Source organism: Halichondria panicea, chromosome 8 (genome assembly GCF_963675165.1).
Source record: "Halichondria panicea chromosome 8, odHalPani1.1, whole genome shotgun sequence".
Lineage (NCBI taxonomy): Eukaryota > Metazoa > Porifera > Demospongiae > Suberitida > Halichondriidae > Halichondria > Halichondria panicea.
The window spans coordinates 6,836,069-6,854,959 of NC_087384.1; the positions used below are offsets into that span (position 1 = coordinate 6,836,069).

Sequence of the window (18,891 nt, forward strand, 5' to 3'; positions counted from 1 at the left end):
GTGTAAGGTGGGAGGGGCTAACAAGCTTTAATCAGATCCCCCACACAGGCCCAGCTTTTGCAAGGTAAACACTATCACGGAGGAAACTGTGCAGGTTGTTGAGAGCATATAAAGTCTGCAGAGGGTTGTTAGGATTAGTCCTATGACCTAGAGACAAAGCACACACCTGGAAAGACTGAGCTGCTTGAACAAATTAATTGGATTTGTACCGGAGCATCCCTTCATTGTGGTCGAGGCCTACAAGTACTAATTGTGAACTTCAAAGTGACTTATTGGGCGTATTAAAACCACCAACTTTGACACAACAACTACTCGTTGTACACACTGACTGGTTGGTGCTCGAGTGTTGAAACCATCTGCTATAGCTGGAACGTTCTAGTCTGTAGCCCAAAGTCTATTAGATCAGTCTACACTGACACCAGAGAGAGTAGCTGGTTGTCTGTGCCTGGTGTGTGTGTGTACACAGTCTCCTGCTGCTTAGATCATGGAAGGTGAGAGCTGTACTAATACTGAGCTGCTAAATGCCTGATCTAGTAGTGTTAGTATTAAACTGTTGTTTTGCTATATAAACCACACACACCTAATAAAAATCCTGCAGTGGATTTATTATTGACTGTTGAGTACTTTGTATTATGTAGTGGTGATTCTGTTGGTATCATAACTCACAAAGCTTCCATATAATAGTTGAGACACATTTGGATTTGCATAACTAGCTAACTACAAAACCATGCAAATCATGCATTGTGTGTAGAAGATAATTATAGCTATTTAATTAACCTGACTTCTCACAAGGATCTTTGGTGCAGCATGGTGCATTAGCTAAATGTTATCAGGTGAATCAACTAACCTCAAGGATTATAAATTAATTAAAAGTCCAAACATCCATTCTCTAAACGAAATGTTCTTCCATGCAGTAACCGTATGTAACTGGTGGTTGTGACTCAATAGGCTAGTTTGTATCTTCATTGGTTGAATAGGGAGCTTTGTAACACACACACACATAACGAACAAGGCTATTGTATAGCGGATATAGATCTATAAAAATTTCCCCAAGTTGGATTCAAAAATCTCATCTCGGCTCTTCTGGTATACAATCGGATTTTTTGTATTAACTAGCTGAGTCAGCTCCTTTAGCTCTCTATAGTGTAGCCTATTATTTCCCTATAGGAATGCTGTGTGTGTGTCACATTATACCATGTTCGCTACTTTACCTTCCTCCTTGTGGTTCTTCGTAGAGACAACTTTAACTATTATGACTAACAAACTGGCTACATCTTACTACCATCCTATACGATTAGTACCATTAGATCACATTGTCATCCTAAGTTGAATATTTCACTGTGTTTATTATCTTTGGTCTTTTCTGTTTGTCTATATATGTATAAACGTACTCCACTCTGCGTGTGTATTTTATCACAATGTTTATTGTTTTGTATTCTAAAAACTCAATGAAGGTTCATTTACATTCTTTAGTTCCCCTCCCCCCTCCCTTGAAGACAGTGCATTCAATTCTCATTATCATCTTAAAATGGTTGAGAGCCAGTTTAGCTTTCAATGTTTGTTATAATTATATAGCTGTCCAATTAATTCTATTTCCTTCCTGTATGTTGAATAGAACCTTCACCTCATATATTCTTCCATCCCTCCGTTCATGTCAGGTGATTCAATGTCGGGAGATTCATCCTCGGCTGGCCCCAGTCCCACTGTACAAGAGAGAGAAGATATCTCTGATGGCAGCTCTGTGGCGGCCAATCAGCCTGACCCAGGTGAGTGCTGTGGGAAGATAGGGCCCAGGGCGGCAGTGCTTGGGGGCAAGATAAGGCATGATTGGATGTAGGGTGTGTCCTGTGGTTACCAGCATGAGTTGGTAATCATTTGGGAGTTAGGTGGGTAGTTGCATCATTATACTTTTCTAGCTGGCGTTATTACTGAGTGGTTTTGTTTTTTAATTAAAAGATTGTCTGTGCAATATAAAGGTCATTTTAATAATTATTCAACTGGCGGTGTTGTGGGGAGGATGCTCTGTATATAGTAATGTGGTATTCATTGTTATTTAATTAGCCTTTGAAGTCTGAATTATTAAACCACTGAGGAACATTGAGTGTTTTTTTGCCAACCAGCGCTATAGCTACCAACTATAGGATGAACCATAATAATATAAAAAAATGGAATCAGCTTGAACACCTGTGCATAGCTACCTATAATACCATTGGCATTTATGTTTCGCTATACTAAAATTTGATCCTGTATAATTATAGCCATCCACTGAGCTGGAATTGCAACCATGCATGCACTAGTTAAATAGCATTGATTTCTGTACACAGCCTTGTCACCATGGTGTCAGTTCTTGTTACAGTAACTGTCCCTCAATGGACCTCTTGTGTTGTCCTGTACTATAGCTAGCTCTCATGCATGTTGTACAGGTCAACAGCAGTTGCTCAGTGAGACTGATGAATAATGTATTTGTTCCGTATGTGAGGTGACCTTGTCCATCAATTCAATGGCTTTGTCACCTGCACTTTGCTTGTTTGTTCCTCCTTACAGCATTTGTGTGTAGCTACTTATTGCCCTCTATTATAGCCAATGAATTACTTTAGCAATTCTGCTGAATGGAAAATTACTCTAGATATATAGGCTGTATACTGTTGCCTGGTGAAGCACATTGGTAAAAATACATTGGTAAAAAAATAAAATGGCCTGGCATGTAGTATATCTGTGGTTGCTGAGTGTCTAAGGTTGGGAACACTGGGCGCTAATATCAAATCATATTTAGGTGGCTTGAAGCCAGATCAAAGGCCTAGCTTTTCATTACCCACCATTGTGCTAATGAGTGAGGCACCTGTTAACACTGGAGCGGGAGAAGCTGTAAATTGGTTTTGATTGGATGTGTATACAACTGAGCAAGTTGAGCGGCTGCCACAAAGAATTTCTTATGCAATTGACTACTGCACTATAATTATAGGTGAACCTTTAGTTGTGTGTGTGTATAGTGTCTAGTGGTGGGCTATATTTACTCAATACATAGATCCATCATAATCCTACCTGAGTGTCTGCACAATAATGCTTTACATAAAGTGTATGCATGGATTGACTCTATGTATACTACACCCACTCTTTCCCCCTTTTCCCCATGCATGCACTATCTGCAAATCTCTCCCTTTTTTCCCAGTATCCCCACACAATATTGTACTTTAAAGAGCTGTCCATGCAATTGGCCCGGTAGTAGAGATTGTGGTCAAGTGACTTCACTATTGGCCAATAGTGAATTAGTGCTATATTATAACAGAGATTTTCCATACATGCTCTCCTGAGAGGATCGACTTACAGCCCGAGGCAAAGGAATCCTCTAATCACCCTGCTTAAGCTTGTATGTGTACATGTACATGAGAACCATTATAGATAGACAAATGGAAATGCCTATTGGCAGTTTTCTAATGAATGGGGCTCTTTGTGTGCAATAGCTTTTGGTCTCTTTGATCCACTGTGTCTCAAAGCGTGAGGATGCCCATATACATACCCACATACATGCACTGTCGTGTTCAGATCAGCTGTTGATTTGCTCCAAAAAGGTTACTCAGGCTTTGTACATAATTATATACACCATGCATGCAGGCAGCATGGACTAAATTATTATTATGTAATTGAGGTCAATTTCTAGAAATGTTGTCCCACCATACTACCTGTATAGCTGATGTCAGACCCTACTTCCTTTGATTCTAGTAGTGATGTCATTATTTACTTGACCCTTAGCTAACAGTATTAGCCATTTCTATAGCAATTAAAGTATCTGATTTTTACATTAAGCCCGTGGGGGGATATCAAACTTCAAGAGGGAGGCTTATCATATCATAATAATCCATTAATTAACCGGTTTCCACCCCCACAGTCAGGACTCCTACAATTTAGACAGTACTGATCATATTTTCATGGCACTTTTTAAATGTTCTATCTATGCACACACACAAACAAGCAGATATTGGTAAAAGCATAACAATACCTGAGACTGGAACTGTTTTAACGAACTACACCAATACAGCTGAGTCTGTGGCCACTAACGGTACAAAGGTCATTCTCCACGGCCGAGACCTGTGGTCAGAGTTCCACAAGTGCACCACGGAGATGATAATAACCAAAGCAGGAAGGTACGTGAGGCCGTGCATGCAATCATCAGTAACCATAGTTCCATCAAATTCATTTCTAATAGCTGCGTGTACTTAGTTTATTATGTCATTATGCTTAGGTAGCTATACTTTATAAGTACTTTTGGAAGCAGCGCCAGTATGTCTTGGCTGTTGTACATTATCCCCCCAGATCTAACTGGTTGCTATGGGTGATGCTCCTGTCCTGGGAAAAATGAACCCATAAAAGTGTTTCAAATGGCGCTCTTGTAATGACAAGCTTTGTTGTGGTCTTATCTGCAAAATTAATTATGCATATAATTATATACGCAACTCAGACAATAATCATTTTTTATGCCAACATCTCTTTTGCTATTTGTCATAGTATTTCTCTCTCTAATTAGACGAATGTTTCCGGTGGTGAAATGCAGTGTAGCCGGACTTAACCCCACTGATAAGTACGCAATAGTGATGGATATTATACCAGTTGGAGATAATCGATATAAGTTCCACGACTCTGAGTGGGTTATAACGGGTAAGGCGGAGCCTATGGGAAGTGAGAGGGGGCGGTTATACGTTCACCCGGACAGTCCAGCAACAGGCGCTGTTTGGGAGAAACAATTGATCACATTTCAGAAGTGCAAGATTACAAACAATCATCTTGACCAACTTAATTATGTAAGTGAGTATATAGAAGTGTTGTCGACTTTGGCTAGAGAATGTCTGCATTTCAGTTATTTTTTTCCAACAGAACTTTTAATCCGTTCATTCTATCCTGAATATAACAAGCATTGTAGTTATTCACCCTTTGATTGCATGTACGTATAGCCACGTAATAGCACAAGGGATTAAAAAAGAGAACAAGTGCTCCTGTTAATAGAACCCCAAAGCCGTAAATTGAGGCTCCTAGACTTTGATGCTGTGTGCATTATTAGTACAAGTGAATGCAAACAGACTATTATTAGTAGAAGGCTATAGTCTTGAATGCTCAGACAGAGAGCTTTGTGTAGTGTCTTACAAAGTAATAGTCTCAATTAGCATTCTTTACAGCAGCTTTATGAATAAGTGCATTGTCTTTCTCGTGTTAACTTCTAGAGCACTCTGACAAGCTGGGCCTTTACGAACAATCCCTCAGATATCTTGTGATCGATAGCTACGGAGCTATAGTGCTGATAAGACAACAGCTGTCGTTCATTGATGCACGCTTGTTTGCACGAACCTTAAAAGACGGGCCTGTTTTGTAGCACCTTAAAACTGCATGTCCCCAAACACCAAATTGCATAAGTTTATGATTCTTTATAAAGCGTTATGCAATCGTCGTTAAGTATTTCTCTATCTTTCCTTTCTACAGGTCATTTTAAACTCCATGCACAAGTATCAACCTCGTATCCACATCGTTAAGACAAATGAAGACCAGACATTTTCAATGCAGCAGAAAGTCAGCGAGAATTTCAGTACACATCTCTTCCCGGAGACACAATTCATGTCTGTCACAGCCTACCAGAACCAACAGGTAAGCGGAGTTGTTAAGGGCGGGGGCGGGGGGGAGGGAAGCTATTGCATGTGTAGTATTTAATTGCCTCTAGCTATATAGCATGTTTAATATTGATACACATGAGGGAGTACACAATTATTATGATTATGTTGTTAGCTAAATGCCTTTGTTACCATGCACAGAAGAATGCATGCAGCTTATTTATCATGCTGATGTTTATAAAATGTTGCTTTTCCAATAGATCACTCAACTCAAGATCAAGTACAATCCCTTTGCCAAAGGATTCAGAGGCTCAGAACTGTGTGGATCTTCAAGACGGTAAGCCTTTAAATAATTATGGTCAATGTGGCCATAACTCCATTATATAGCTCCTACTATTAGTTATGTCAATAACCATTATTGGTTTAGGTAGAGTGACCCTAAACTAATTATTGCTAAACTGTGGCTACCTTTGAGGCTTTTTAGGAATGTGTGTATTGCGTTAAGTAACTGATAAGCGGGTTAGAATGAATTGTGTTGTTATTCATTCCATACCCCACAGACCAAGCTCCACCTCTAGCCCACCCCCCTTTGATTCACCAGGCTTTGTCGACCCTTCACGATCCACTATGTGGCAGGAGATGACCTTTCCTCAACAACCGACAATGCTAGGTGAGAATCTAATACAGTAATTGTATGTACATCAGTACAGCATGGTATACAAAGTGTTGTGTAGGGTAATACATTTATACAGTATGCAGGACTGTGCATGTTTACTGCACAACATAGCTGCAGGCTATTATATTTTGTAGTTATAGGATGTGTTTGAGATAGTGTGAATTTTGTTGCGATTCATAATAATTTATTATGTACATGTAATTGAAATGGTGTACATGAGCTTCAACCCTCATACATAGTAATGCTGCTCCATTATTATAGTTGCTATATATATATATGTTTCTTCAAGGCCTCACTGTCTTCCCTCCTCTCTTCCTCAGGTCCTCACCAACAAGCACTCATCTACAGAAGCGACGGCCTCACAGCCTACCAACCTGTCGCTAGCGGTCTCGCTCTAGCCAACACAAGATACAATCCAGTACAAGCCAGTGGCTATCATATCGGACAACTACCGGGCACCACGACAACGTCCTCATTGCAACACTTGGCACATATACCAGCGCAATCTTATTATATCGGAGCAAACACTCCGCCCAATGCAGGACAACATCAAGCGTCCTTCCAGTCACGACAACACCTACAGGGACTAACGTATGGGCAAGTAGTGGCAGCTGGTGGGTCGCCCCAAGGATATATATCAGGTACCCCACCGTTGGCGACGACAACAAGTGCTCTCACCAGCTACAACGTCGGCTATGGACATTTAACCACCACCTCTTCCTACACACAGCCAGCTGGGAATCTGTCGTTAATGCCGCCTTCTGTAGCTCCACCCCCTAGTTACGACACCACACCTCCTGATTCCTACTCCTCACCTCACCCTCAACCGAACACTCCTAGTCGACAATGGAGTTCACAAAGCTACCAGTGATGAGAACACTAACTCCTTCCTCTCTCTCTCTCTCTCTCTTATCGAACTGTGACTACTGGACTTCTTCACACATATATACAACCACCACCATCACCACTGCTATATCATTACTTTAAATCATTTTCTGTTGCTATTTTCCATTTCATTTAATAGGGTTTCCCGAATTATCACTTTAGATGCAAATTTTGTTATAATTATATTAGCATTCAGAAAAATCATTGTTGACCAACATGCAGGTATATATTGGTTCCTCCTTTAGTTGTGTTCTACGTTTTTTTTAAGCTCTTTAGGTCTTCATATATAATTATATCACCAGCTCATTATTTTTTTCCTTCTTATAGAACAGAGTATTTATTTCGTTGGTTTATTATTACATCAAATTTTTAAAACCAAGTACCACCATTATTTTGCACGTATACGTACGTGTTTATTGTTGTTTGTGGTCACATGATTGGCATATGACTGGAATTGTTTGCCCGTCAATTATGTAATCAAAAGCATGTACAACTGTCAATGATGTAATTGAAAGTGTATGAAAGCATGTACATACACTGCAATAAAGTAGAGTAGTGTGGTTTATCAAAACGTGTGTCACTTTCATGATATAAGTACACACACGAGCATACCAAAGCACAATAAAAACATTAGCACAGACCTAGCTATAGATTGAATACAGCATTGATAATAGCTTAGCTATAATTATTATAGCTATAGAGAATGCATCGAGTATGTCTTATCTTCACCATTATCTCCATATGGATGAGAACTGTCGCTTCACAAACTAATAACTGCCCTGCGGTTGGTGGTGTACTAGGATTCATCAATATCTTGCTTGTGGTTGCGTTGGTCATCTGCTGTCTCTTGCTGGCCTACCCTCGGTGGATCAGACCACGCATAGAGAACATCCATCACCTGTCAAGGTACACACCAACAATACATTAATAGCTAGTACAGCACATTACAGTATATATAAAAGAAAATGAGTGGGAACAAGACGTATAGTGCATACATACATGTACGGTTTAAAAGTACTGAGATAGTATAATTTGTAAAATTAATGCTAATAAAATGTAAAAAAGATACTTTTTTATCTTTTCCAGAGTGAGAGAGCTTCTAGACCGAACCCTCCACAACCCCACCTATGATGGCCACACCCCTCCCCCTCGCCCTGCATCCAACACACTCACCTCACAGAGCAGTACCCTCGGGCATCAATACGAAACTATTGACTCGCGAATGGTCTCCACTGGCAGGGTGGGGGATGGTGGTCCATCCTCATTAGCCATACCCCCCACAGTTATCAGTGATCCCCTCCCGACAGAGCCTCAACCCTACGAGATTGTGGGAGTGGCTTCCATAGATATTGACCCCACTATATATGAAGTTTCTCAAGAATATCTAGACAGAAACAACAAGTAGTTCACTTCAGAAATATAGGAGCAGTAGATATTAAGATATTAATTCTGTTACATTATTGTTGTAATCTACTTCCCAATAAAGAAGGGTGGGGCTGGTCTGCAGTTTTAGCTCATTTTCCTGAGTTAATGATCCTTACCATATACTTGTTGTTGCTGAAGTTTACACCATAGATATACATACACTGGTGTTTGTGAGATGGCCTCTTCAATGCGGACTGTATTGGGAGCTATGGAGTTAGGAAGAAGCAGTCTAGTCAAGGAAGAGAGTGTGAGCTCATGCAATAGCTAGTGTTCCAACCATCCACCATACCATACTATTAAAAGTATCTCATAATTTATGGTACCACCACGCGCGGTCAGTGTGTCATTCCCCGTGTGTGTGTGTATTGTGTGCAGTGCTTTGCCTTCCTCGATGCATTCCTCGCCACTGGAGGAAACGAGATTGACACTGCATTGCTGTAAGAGATTATGATGCACTCAATATAAACATTGCATACCGTATAGCGGGTAAGTTTCGTGGGGTAAAAAATTCGTTCAACTCGAGAAATGGTAGTTTTCGTGAGTAAAAATTTCGTTTAGTCTCGTGGCTGCACGGCATTCCTACGTTCAGATAAGCCACGCCTACGATAAAATTTCGTGGAGGTCAGCCTGCCCACGAAAATAACAAATATTTTACCCCACGAAAATTACCCGCTATACGGTATTGACTAATTAATATTGCAGATACTCTGGAGGCCAGTCGGAGAAGATGATTGGTCGCTACCTTGCTACTACCAACAACAAGGTGACTCTACCAACTACAAGACAGCCACCCCCTCCCCTCACACAATTTTATATCTAGCACTTTAATGTTCCACTGTTTCCCCATTTCCCCCCCACACTCTCCCTTTCCTTCTTTATAACCTCTATCTATCTAATGACTACATGTAGTGTTAATAATAATAATTATTACATTGTCCATGCATACATACAGACACAGTTGAAGATAGCCACTAAAGCCCATCCTAAGTTACATGAGAAGAGATTCACTCGGGAGGGTGTGGTCGGTCAACTGACCACCTCCCTCTCCAGTCTGAGCGTGCCCAGTGTGGACATCTTCTACCTCCACGCCCCCGACCATGACACGCCCATAGAGGAGACGCTGGAGGCAGTGCAGCAGCTGTACACTGGTGAGGGGGTGGGCCTTGTCTAGTCAGCCATAACTTGAGTACCGTTGATCCAATGCCAAACATTTTATAATTTTCCAAAAGCTTAGAAAAAGACCTTTCAAATGATGTGTTTCAATCCAATAATTATTCAGGGCCATAATTTGTCATTTTTCGGCCTTGGACCATGGGCTATTATTCATGGGTATATAATTATTGCCAAATTGGTAAATACTTTTCTCTCTCAAATATGAAATTTGATGACACCATTTGAAAGGTCTTTTTCTAAGCTTTCAGAAAATCACAACATTTTTGAAATTGGATCCACGGAATTGAAGTTATAGCGACTGAAAGAGTCCCCAAACGATTGATGATTAAATGGGTTGGGGGGTTGTAGAGATGAGCATCTTTCAACAGCCGTAACTTTAGTACCGTTGATCCAATGTCAAAAATGTTATGATTTTCTGTCTTAAAATGTTGTGTTCAAAGCTATAACACGTGTGTGTATCCATGGTTACAGACGGCAAGTTCAAGGAGCTTGGACTCTCTAACTTTGCCTCGTGGGAGGTTGCCAACGTGTACCAGATATGCAAGAACAGGGGATGGGTCCTGCCCACCGTCTACCAGGGAATGTACAACCCCATAACAAGGTGATGTAATGGAGATAACAGTAAAAGATAACTACTTGACATGTGATAATTTTTTTTACAGAATGGTGGAAACAGAGCTTATTCCGTGCTTGAGATATTTCGGCATACGTTTCTACGCCTACAATCCGGTAAGTATATCTTTTCAGTTATTCAAGTATCACAATGTTTTGCCCCTCCCCCTTGCAGCTGGTTGGTGGAATGATGACAGGCCGCTACAAACTCTCCGATATAGACAAACCTCAAGACGGAAGGTTTTGGACGGTGGGAGGAAAAATGACTGAAATGTGAGTACATGGCCCATAAATTGTGTTAAGAACGTCCAATTTTAAAAATGAAAAAAAGCGTGGGCGTGGGTGTGGGTGGGTGTTTTTTTTAAAATCAGGCCTGTTTTCAGAGCTGTATTATCATGCTCTGTGTGTGTGTGTGTGTGTGTGTGTTTAGGTACAGGGATCGTTTCTGGCGTGAGAGTGTGTTCCGAGGTGTGGAGTGTGTGAGGGGTGCTCTGGACGAGTGTTATGGAGTGGGTGTGGTCAGTCTCGTACGTGCTGCCTTCAGGTGGCTCAACCATCACTCTCAACTCCGCCCAGAACACGGAGGTGAGGCTGTGTTAGTAGGAGGGCATGTACTTATCATTCACCGCTATCCACCCTTTCTTCCAATATCCGCCTCTTTCCTCCCCACTATAGTCTGTTTCTTCGCTCCATGCAGATGCTGTGATCATTGGTTGCAGCAAGGTGGAGCATTTGCTTGCCAACCTGGAGGCTTGCAAGGAGGGGCCTCTACACAAAGGTGAGGCATGCAGCTGGCCTTGTACTAGCTACTCTCTGCATGTGTTGTGCATGGAAGCTACTGACTTCCTTCTCTTCTATAATTAATGTGTCTTTGCCTGTATCTGGAGTATACTCCTGTGTGCCTGAATGTACGTGTGTGACTGGATGTATGCGTGTGCCTGAATGTATGTGTGTGCCTGAATGTACGTGTGTGCCTGAATGTACGTGTGTGACTGAATGTATATGTGTGCCTGAATGTACGTGTGTGCCTGAATGTACGTGTGTGACTGGATGTACGTGTGTGCCTGAATGTACGTGTGTGCCTGAATGTACGTGTGTGCCTGAATGTACGTGTGTGCCTGAATGTACGTGTGTGCCTGAATGTACGTGTGTGCCTGAATGTACGTGTGTGCCTGAATGTATGTGTGACTGGGTGTACGTGTGTGCCTGAATGTATGTGTGTGCCTGAATGTATGTGTGTGTGCCTGAATGGATGTGTGTGATGTGTGCTCTTGTATATACTTGCATACATACATATACAGGTGTTGTGGAGGCTATAGACAAGGCCTGGGAGATGGACAAGCACAACTGTGTCAGATACTATCGCTAGTTACGTATTATGAGACTCTTATAGAATTGTATAGTGTATATTATTTGTGCTGAAGTTGTTGCGTTGTCTTCAATCATGGATTTTTAACTGTGTTTGCCTGTCAAATAGTTTATTGTGCACGTGTAGGATACACTGATGCTAGCATTAGTGTTACACGCAGCTGTGTCCATTATAGCCCGTGATAATTACATGTGTGAACAATTTGCTCTCAAAAGAAAATCTGTAGCAAATGTAATACTTAAACACGAGTCAAAATTTGTGCAATAATTGAAAACACACACAACTGCATGCACTGTCAATCCTATGTACAACCTACTGGTTGTACTAATTATTATGCATCTGTTATACTGAATTGAGAATTGACTTAGCATGCATGTAATAGCTATATAATTATAATGGTCTCAACTAGAAAGATATTTGCTTGTCTGGCAGTATTTGTACTGGCTTTTCTACTTCTAACACTGGGCAGTCAACATCTATCAAGACTAGTGGAATATGATGGAATATTCTTCTCCACTGCAGTTAATAAGAATCCAAATGAAACAACATTGATCCTTTCATCATTGACCACCATAGACAGTTCGGAAAGTGATAAGTTAGACCAAAGCATTCTGCAGGATATGAGGAGATGCAGTATCGGGATGGGAGTCTCAGCCGAAACTCTCGATATAAACCAACAAAACTTGGAAATAATTGCCAATAAATCCGCTAGATTTCTGCAGGCCTTCTGGGAAGTGGTACCCAAAGAGTACGTCCCAGGTATTAAGAATCCCTGTTGGTATTCAAACATCACCATTGACAAAGATGCGGCCAAAATGATCAACGCAAATCTAGGGCAATACATCAACACACTACCAAAAGCTCGGATCCCAAAACTATACAGAGACATTTTCAATAGTTCAATTACCCACTCCCCACGTCTCTACTGTTTGCCGTACTTCCTGATAGGGGGATTCCCCAAGAGTGGGACCACCACCCTCCACACGACCCTATCCCAGCACCATCAAGTCGCCTCTCCTCAAGTTAAGGAACTTCACTGGTGGGCACGAGTTCCACTGGGAGATATGAAGGAAACATACTTGAAGATTGTCGTCATTCGATATTTACTTGATTTTGTATCGGCAGCAGATAAAATTAGCGAGGATGCTACCGTGGTAACTTATGACGGCTCTCAATCCACTTTGATCGACTCTAACTTTGGAATTGATGACCAAGACTATTGTGCAATGGCATCTATAACACACAGGGTGTTGCCTAGCGTTAAGATCATTATCTTGATTAGGGATCCAGTTGAGAGAATACATTCTCACTTTTATTTCATGCACAACACACAAGGGTGGCCTAAAGAAATGGACGTAAATTCCCCCCTCTATTTTGATAAGTGGGTGAAAGCAGCCATTACAGATTTCAATAATTGTCAAAGAAATTACTCTCTTTTTGAATGTGCTAACAGTAAGTCACGACGTAAGCAGCTGAAGACGTGGTTGGGCGTTGGTATATACTACATTCAAATATTGGAATGGTTGCAGTTTTGGCCGAGAGAAAACTTTCTTTTCTTAAAGACAAAACAACTATCAAATGAACCCATCTCCGTGCTTAGAAACATTACACATTTCCTATCTCTCGATCAAGTGCCCGATAAAAAGGCTATAAAATGGTTCTCAAAGAAAGCTAATTCCCACGGGCGTACAGACAAGATGCTGCCCACAACAAGACGAGCACTGGAAGAATTTTACGCTCCTCATAACCTGCAGCTGGAGGAACTACTCAACAGCTAGAATAATTATAGTTAATATATATATATATAGCAATAATTATATAATGCAACTTGTGTGTATAGGACATAATTTTATATACAACATGCTGGTTGCTATAGGTACTGCATGCAGTATTTATTTCAATTTTCAAAAATATGTACCATAGGTATTATAGTGTACTGTGATTGCAGTATATACAAAACAAAATTTATGAATAAATAACAGCATTTGGTGATTCTAAAACAAACGTCCTAAAAAGTCTGGCTAAGCTAAACGGGTGCAGTTGTAGTTCTCCTGGGGACTGCAGGGGATCCTGGTATTGATGAGGGGTTTCCCCCAATCTCCACACCCCCTGCAGAGATGGGTGTGGCAGTACGAGTGTCCAGCTGTGTCTGGAAACAGTCTCCCACGGGAAAGAAGTCCCAGTCCTGCTTCAAGTACATCTCCCACACGTACGATTCCTATAGCAACAAACAAGAGCAATAAGCAATGTATGTAATCACCTATGATTGTATTTTCTTTTGAAAAACGGACAATTTGGCAAGTTACTCCAGGAGGCCATAACTGAACTGAACTGAAAAGCAAAACTAAGAGAAGCAATCTATAGCTCTAGACAAGCTCTATCACATGGGAAGGTTAAACATATTTCTACATAAGACCATACATAGTTAACCTGGCCTGAGAACTCTGACTCCTTTTTCTTGATGAGGTAGAGGAGGAAGAAAAGGTAGTGGACCATGTTGTGTTGCTTGGTGATGTGGTTCTCAAAGCCGTGGGGAACTCGGTCAAACTTGTTGCTAGTCTGACCACAAATGAAGCACTTTGTAGCCATCTCTTGATTCAACGTTTCCTCTCTGTCCCTCAATTCTCCAAACGAGTCAATGATTAGACCTGCATCACGTGATAATCACATGACATATGACATATACCTGTCTCTAATCACATGACCCACGTACCTTGTATGATAGCGAGGAGGATGACAATAACGACAAAGAAGAAAGTGATGTCAAATAATAGTCGCGTGAACTCGTTGGGATCCCCTAGAGCCGGTTCCAGGACGTCCGCAATCCCCCCTCCCGAGCGGAGACCCACATCTATGTGGTAGATGAAACACTGTGGGGGGTAGAGGTGTGTTTATTATAGCTGTGCGTACAATAATTTAACTATATACAATCATAAGTAGATTGCCTTGAGGCTATTTGCAAAACATTGCAACCATAACCCTACACAAAGCTAACACCCCCACACACACACACCTTGAACATGCTATCACAGGCTTGCTCTTTAGGCGAGGTCTGACGGTAGAACTTTCGGAAGAAGTTGAACGCAATGACAGTGTAGATGTATATCACTACACAGGTCATGAGTATGGTCATAGCCAGCTGCTTATAGTTATTCAACACTGAGTTGAGAACAGTGCGGAGAAGCTTGAAGCTCATCACTAGGTCCAGAAGATGGTACGAGAAGATAAAGTAGCTCCAATTTAGACCAGCAAAACTCAGAACGCAGTAAAACAACTGGTACTGTATCATCTGTGAGGGGTGTGGAGTGGGTGGAGTGGGTGGAGTGTGTGAGGTGTGAACGTACCACATCACTAACGGTAACTCCGAGAGCCCACAGGTTGTACTTGACATCCACAAGCAAGTAACTATGACAACAAACCATTACGCCCACACCACACGTACACAGAAACGTACACTCACCACATTTCTAACACTCTCTCGAACTTTGACCTCCGCTCAAACTTGCTTTTACTGAGCATTCCTAGTCTGGATGACCTCTCCTTGACCTTTCCCGGCCCCTGACTCTCAACCACACGACGCTTCACCTGCAGAGGGGTGGGAGAGTGGTAACACACATGCACATATAGAGATAATAATTAAAACTGTTCTATTTAAAGGTTTTTCACTTGTTTGTCGAAATAATTTCGCGGGAAAGACTGAGAAGTTACGACCAGACGGTCCCACTTGTCACGTAGTGTAGTGGGCTCCTTGACAACCCACATCTGCTTCAGTTCTAACCTGCGAGCAATCTCCTTCTCACGCTTGAATATTACCAGGGGTACCTGGGGGGGGGGGTTGAAGGCACGCCCACGCTGTCATGTGATAGCTTGCCATGAGCCATAAATGTTGTACTTAGTGAAGTTGTGGCCTCTCAAAAATAGCTTGCAAATTATATAGCCGCCCACTATAACTATAGTAACCAGCGAGGGAGTATAGAAGCCACACCCACTATAGCACTCACCTTGAGATACCAGTAGGATGCTATGAGGACTGCTGACACAGCAAAGTGCAGCAGACCCAGTGACTTGAGGAGGAGAGGTCCCCAAAATGGATCCTGGAGTTCATATCTTGTGCCATTCTCAAATACAGCAGGTGGGGCAAAGGAACGGTCAAGCGAGCTCACCTGTGGAGTGTGTGTGTGTGGAGTGTGTGTGTGTGTGTGGAGGGTGTGTGTGTGGAGGGTGTGTGTGGAGGGTGTGGGTGGAGTGTGTGTGGTGTGTGGGGAGGGACCAATAAACTAACAACATTATTAACAATAAATTATATTAGTATACACAGTGCAATTATAATGTAGGTACGCTGTGTGTGGGTGTATGGTGTGTGTGTGGGTGTATGGTGTGTATGTGTGGGTGTATGGTGTGTGGTGTGGGTGTATGGTGTGTGTGTGTGGTGTGGGCGTACCTTGAACGAGAGCAGGATGATATTGATGATAAAAGTGAGCACAAACTTGCAGCTGTTGAGACTGTAATAGTTGCGAGCTAGTTTAGACGGCCAGCTACGAGGAGTCACGGTGATAAGAGGTGTATAACTGTCTGGCAAGTCACGATGTAAATTATCCGAAATGGGTGTGTCCATTGTCACGGATGGCCGCTTCATACGAGAGCGATCGTACGTCAGTGTGAGGCTGTGAGGGCTGTGAGGATGTGAATTGCGTGAGCCTCGGTGAAAGTCATGGCTCAGTACTCTCTTGTATTTTGAGTTCCCTGCTACCTTATCGCCATTAGCAATGTTGGGGGAGGTGGTTCGTCGAGAACCAGCAACAACGTTTAGAGAGGGTGGGTAGTCTTGTGTTGTTGTACTGGCCCTGTGACTTGTACTTTGACCTATGACCTTAGCTGAAAGGGTTAGTTTGGCGGGACGGTTTTTCTCCTTTGTTGAGGGGGTGGATACCGCAATAGTGGGAGGGGCAGGAAGTGGGCGGAGTTTTCTACGCACTACCCGGTAGCAGGAAATACACAAATCTCTGCATAAAAAATATTATTTTTACACAATAGGATTGTAAAAGTTATAGCTAAGTGTACATACATTGATTTTCCAGCAGTTGTCTTGACTACAAGCCACACCCACAATATTATGCTCCAGACGGTGATCACTAGTCTAACAATGTGGGAGTGGTCTTGTTGGAAGGCACTCACCTGCGCCCTCACACGAGACAGAAAAGCACTGGAAGAAATTGTAAGAGACAGTTGCACTGTTGTGGTACAGCAAGCATTGTATAGCGTCAAATAGCAGCCCCCTCAACAATAATATCACCACTACAAACCCCCAAACAGCAACCCCTCACCACTAACCCCCCCACACAGCAATTCCCTCACCTAGACTGGGTCATGATATTATGAGTTCTGCGATGAGCAGACGCCCGACTCTCCAGAGCCTGCTGTTCAGAGCCACTGATCTTATCAGCCTGGTCCATCTGTATATACGTACGTGTGTACCACATGACAATCACATGACAGCCATGCACACAATCCACACATACCTCGAAGATGGTGTCCTCACAGAAAGAAACGAACCCTTTCAGTTTATTCTTTTGACTGCTCATTTCCAGCGTGTGTAAGAAGGCCACTCGCGACTCTTGGATCTGTGTCTCTTTCCATTGTTTCCTCCGAGAGTCTGCCACTTCGAAGTAGACTCTCTCGACACGTCTACTCTTCCCGAGTATCTCGATGCAGCCCATGTTCCTCTCAAAGTGCATCATCAGCTGTTTCAGTTGGCTAAGCTGTGCGTGTGTGTGTGTGTGTGGAGGGTTTGAACGATCGTACGTAACTTAAGTTTGATTTTAACATTTTGAGTAGCTGAAAGCAAGGTTTATCACATGTTTGAGAATGCGAGGCCCCACCCACCTGTTTGAATGCGGTGAGACGAGAGTCCGAGGGGAGCAGGTCCCCCAGGTGGACGACCAGGACACAGAGATGGAATCCAATGCTCTTAGCTGGTTGGTGGAACCGTTCGGTAAACTCGAGGTAATCTAACAGGCCATCTTTGTTGAGGTCAGCACATTCCATCAGGTACACTATCTCCTCCCTGTGTAGACATGGCAACCAATATTATGTTAACAGTGGGAAAGAGAGGGTTAATTCACTCTGACTGTCCGTAATTTAGGCTCGGAGAATGCTACCTCTATGTATACCAAATATTGCCATGGAAACAGCGAGGTTACATAGTGACTCACTTGTTGTATCTCTGCTGAGCCTCCATGGCGCGCTCAAACTCTCGATACGAAATGAACCCATCCTGGTTAAGATCGTACTCCTGCACGAGGGGGGGTCAAAGGTTAACAAAAGTAGTAATAATTAATCTTGCATCGTGCTAGTACTAGAGTCGGCTCCGTAACTAAGTTCTGGTGGTCCAATTTTATGGTTTTCTGATAGCTTAGAAGACACCCGTTCAGATGGTATGCTCAATTAGAACGGGCCATAATTTCTCATTTTCGGAAAAAACAGGCCCAAAATAAATATTTGATTTTAAAGCACTATTTTAACGAGCTCACTGTAAGCTATCAAAAATTAACGGTTCTGGATCAACGGAAGTAAAGTTATGGCCGTTCAAAGATAATGCTAACACAAGTTATGGATTTAAATATGTTAATAGCTCCGAAATTCTAATAGGGATATATAGTGTACTATAGCGAACTATCACAACCCATACCACACCCATTTACCCGGAAAGCCTTGGAGGTGGTGGCATCCTTGAGTTTGACAAAGATGAGGAAGAACTGAGCGATGTCTTGAATGTGTGCCTCTGACTCTAGGAGGGTGTCTAACATCAGTCGTCCGATGTTACTGGACATGTTACAACCTGTACACATGACAATCACATGACAATCACATGACAATCACATGACAATCACATGACACAGGAATTGGTCATGGATTAGCTACACAACAAGGAATGTCCATGTGCTACGTATATATCTGTTCTATAACGAAGTAACTGCATAATTATAGCGGGCAATTTTCGTATGGTAGAAATGTTTGTATTGTAAAGCATCATCCGAAAATTAAAACTGCGAAATTATTCTACCGCAATAGATTCTACGTCACTATCCTGAGCTGTACGAATATTTAGAATGCGAAATGTATAATTGGGTCCGAAAATTTGCACCAACGAAATTACT

General features: G+C 42.1%; 3 protein-coding genes across 5 annotated transcripts in view; 2 read left to right on the forward strand and 1 right to left on the reverse strand.

Moving 5' to 3' along the window:
• The first annotated feature begins 43 nt into the window (after positions 1 to 43).
• Positions 44 to 7,499, forward strand: LOC135339385 (T-box transcription factor TBX5-A-like). Of its 2 annotated transcripts, none has more exons than XM_064535461.1 (8): positions 44 to 491; positions 1,659 to 1,766; positions 3,974 to 4,142; positions 4,523 to 4,796; positions 5,470 to 5,631; positions 5,855 to 5,931; positions 6,155 to 6,264; positions 6,591 to 7,499. In XM_064535461.1, exons 1-8 carry the CDS (start codon positions 485 to 487, stop codon positions 7,139 to 7,141), a joined length of 1,458 nt encoding a protein of 485 aa, XP_064391531.1. In that variant the 5' UTR covers positions 44 to 484; the 3' UTR covers positions 7,142 to 7,499. The 2 variants fall into 2 exon arrangements, with proteins under 2 accessions (XP_064391531.1, XP_064391532.1); XM_064535462.1 differs by having other exon boundaries at positions 4,037 to 4,142.
• A 1,099-nt stretch (positions 7,500 to 8,598) lies between these two features.
• On the forward strand, positions 8,599 to 11,826 carry LOC135339396 (aflatoxin B1 aldehyde reductase member 2-like). 2 transcript variants are annotated; one of them, XM_064535476.1, is made up of 10 exons: positions 8,599 to 8,827; positions 8,956 to 9,017; positions 9,283 to 9,343; positions 9,533 to 9,728; positions 10,225 to 10,354; positions 10,416 to 10,482; positions 10,541 to 10,638; positions 10,796 to 10,950; positions 11,063 to 11,143; positions 11,667 to 11,826. In XM_064535476.1, the coding sequence occupies exons 1-10, from the start codon at positions 8,756 to 8,758 to the stop codon at positions 11,732 to 11,734; spliced, it is 990 nt and encodes a 329-aa protein (XP_064391546.1). In that variant the 5' UTR covers positions 8,599 to 8,755; the 3' UTR covers positions 11,735 to 11,826. The 2 variants fall into 2 exon arrangements, with proteins under 2 accessions (XP_064391546.1, XP_064391547.1); XM_064535477.1 differs by lacking the exon at positions 8,599 to 8,827 and having other exon boundaries at positions 8,950 to 9,066.
• Positions 11,827 to 13,635: 1,809 nt separating this feature from the next.
• LOC135339397 (ryanodine receptor 2-like) overlaps positions 13,636 to 18,891 on the reverse strand; it is a 29,113-nt gene continuing 23,857 nt past the window's right edge. Inside the window, exons 52-66 of the mRNA XM_064535479.1 lie at positions 18,436 to 18,572; positions 17,947 to 18,026; positions 17,618 to 17,798; positions 17,254 to 17,493; positions 17,090 to 17,187; positions 16,800 to 16,937; positions 16,176 to 16,737; positions 15,736 to 15,897; positions 15,401 to 15,556; positions 15,195 to 15,319; positions 15,079 to 15,139; positions 14,748 to 15,023; positions 14,448 to 14,604; positions 14,165 to 14,382; positions 13,636 to 13,952 (exon numbers count right to left, since the gene is read on the reverse strand). Coding sequence (XP_064391549.1) covers positions 13,761 to 13,952; positions 14,165 to 14,382; positions 14,448 to 14,604; positions 14,748 to 15,023; positions 15,079 to 15,139; positions 15,195 to 15,319; positions 15,401 to 15,556; positions 15,736 to 15,897; positions 16,176 to 16,737; positions 16,800 to 16,937; positions 17,090 to 17,187; positions 17,254 to 17,493; positions 17,618 to 17,798; positions 17,947 to 18,026; positions 18,436 to 18,572 — 2,783 coding nt within the window. The 3' untranslated portion in view covers positions 13,636 to 13,760. The remainder of the gene's footprint in view (positions 13,953 to 14,164; positions 14,383 to 14,447; positions 14,605 to 14,747; positions 15,024 to 15,078; positions 15,140 to 15,194; positions 15,320 to 15,400; positions 15,557 to 15,735; positions 15,898 to 16,175; positions 16,738 to 16,799; positions 16,938 to 17,089; positions 17,188 to 17,253; positions 17,494 to 17,617; positions 17,799 to 17,946; positions 18,027 to 18,435; positions 18,573 to 18,891) is intronic.

What these genes read in the sequence shown, in the direction of transcription:
- LOC135339396 (XM_064535476.1), top strand. Translation starts at nt 8,756, where the DNA reads ATGGCCTCTTCAATGCGGACTGTATTGGGAGCTATGGAGTTAGGAAGA. An exon ending in GTCTAGTCAAGGAAGAGAGT is followed by an intron (nt 8,828 to 8,955) that starts GTGAGCTCATGC and finishes TATTGTGTGCAG; the next exon opens with TGCTTTGCCTTCCTCGATGC. An exon ending in GTTTCTACGCCTACAATCCG is followed by an intron (nt 10,483 to 10,540) that starts GTAAGTATATCT and finishes TCCCCCTTGCAG; the next exon opens with CTGGTTGGTGGAATGATGAC.
- LOC135339385 (XM_064535461.1), top strand. An exon ending in CAGCCTACCAGAACCAACAG is followed by an intron (nt 5,632 to 5,854) that starts GTAAGCGGAGTT and finishes CTTTTCCAATAG; the next exon opens with ATCACTCAACTCAAGATCAA. An exon ending in TCAACAACCGACAATGCTAG is followed by an intron (nt 6,265 to 6,590) that starts GTGAGAATCTAA and finishes TCTCTTCCTCAG; the next exon opens with GTCCTCACCAACAAGCACTC.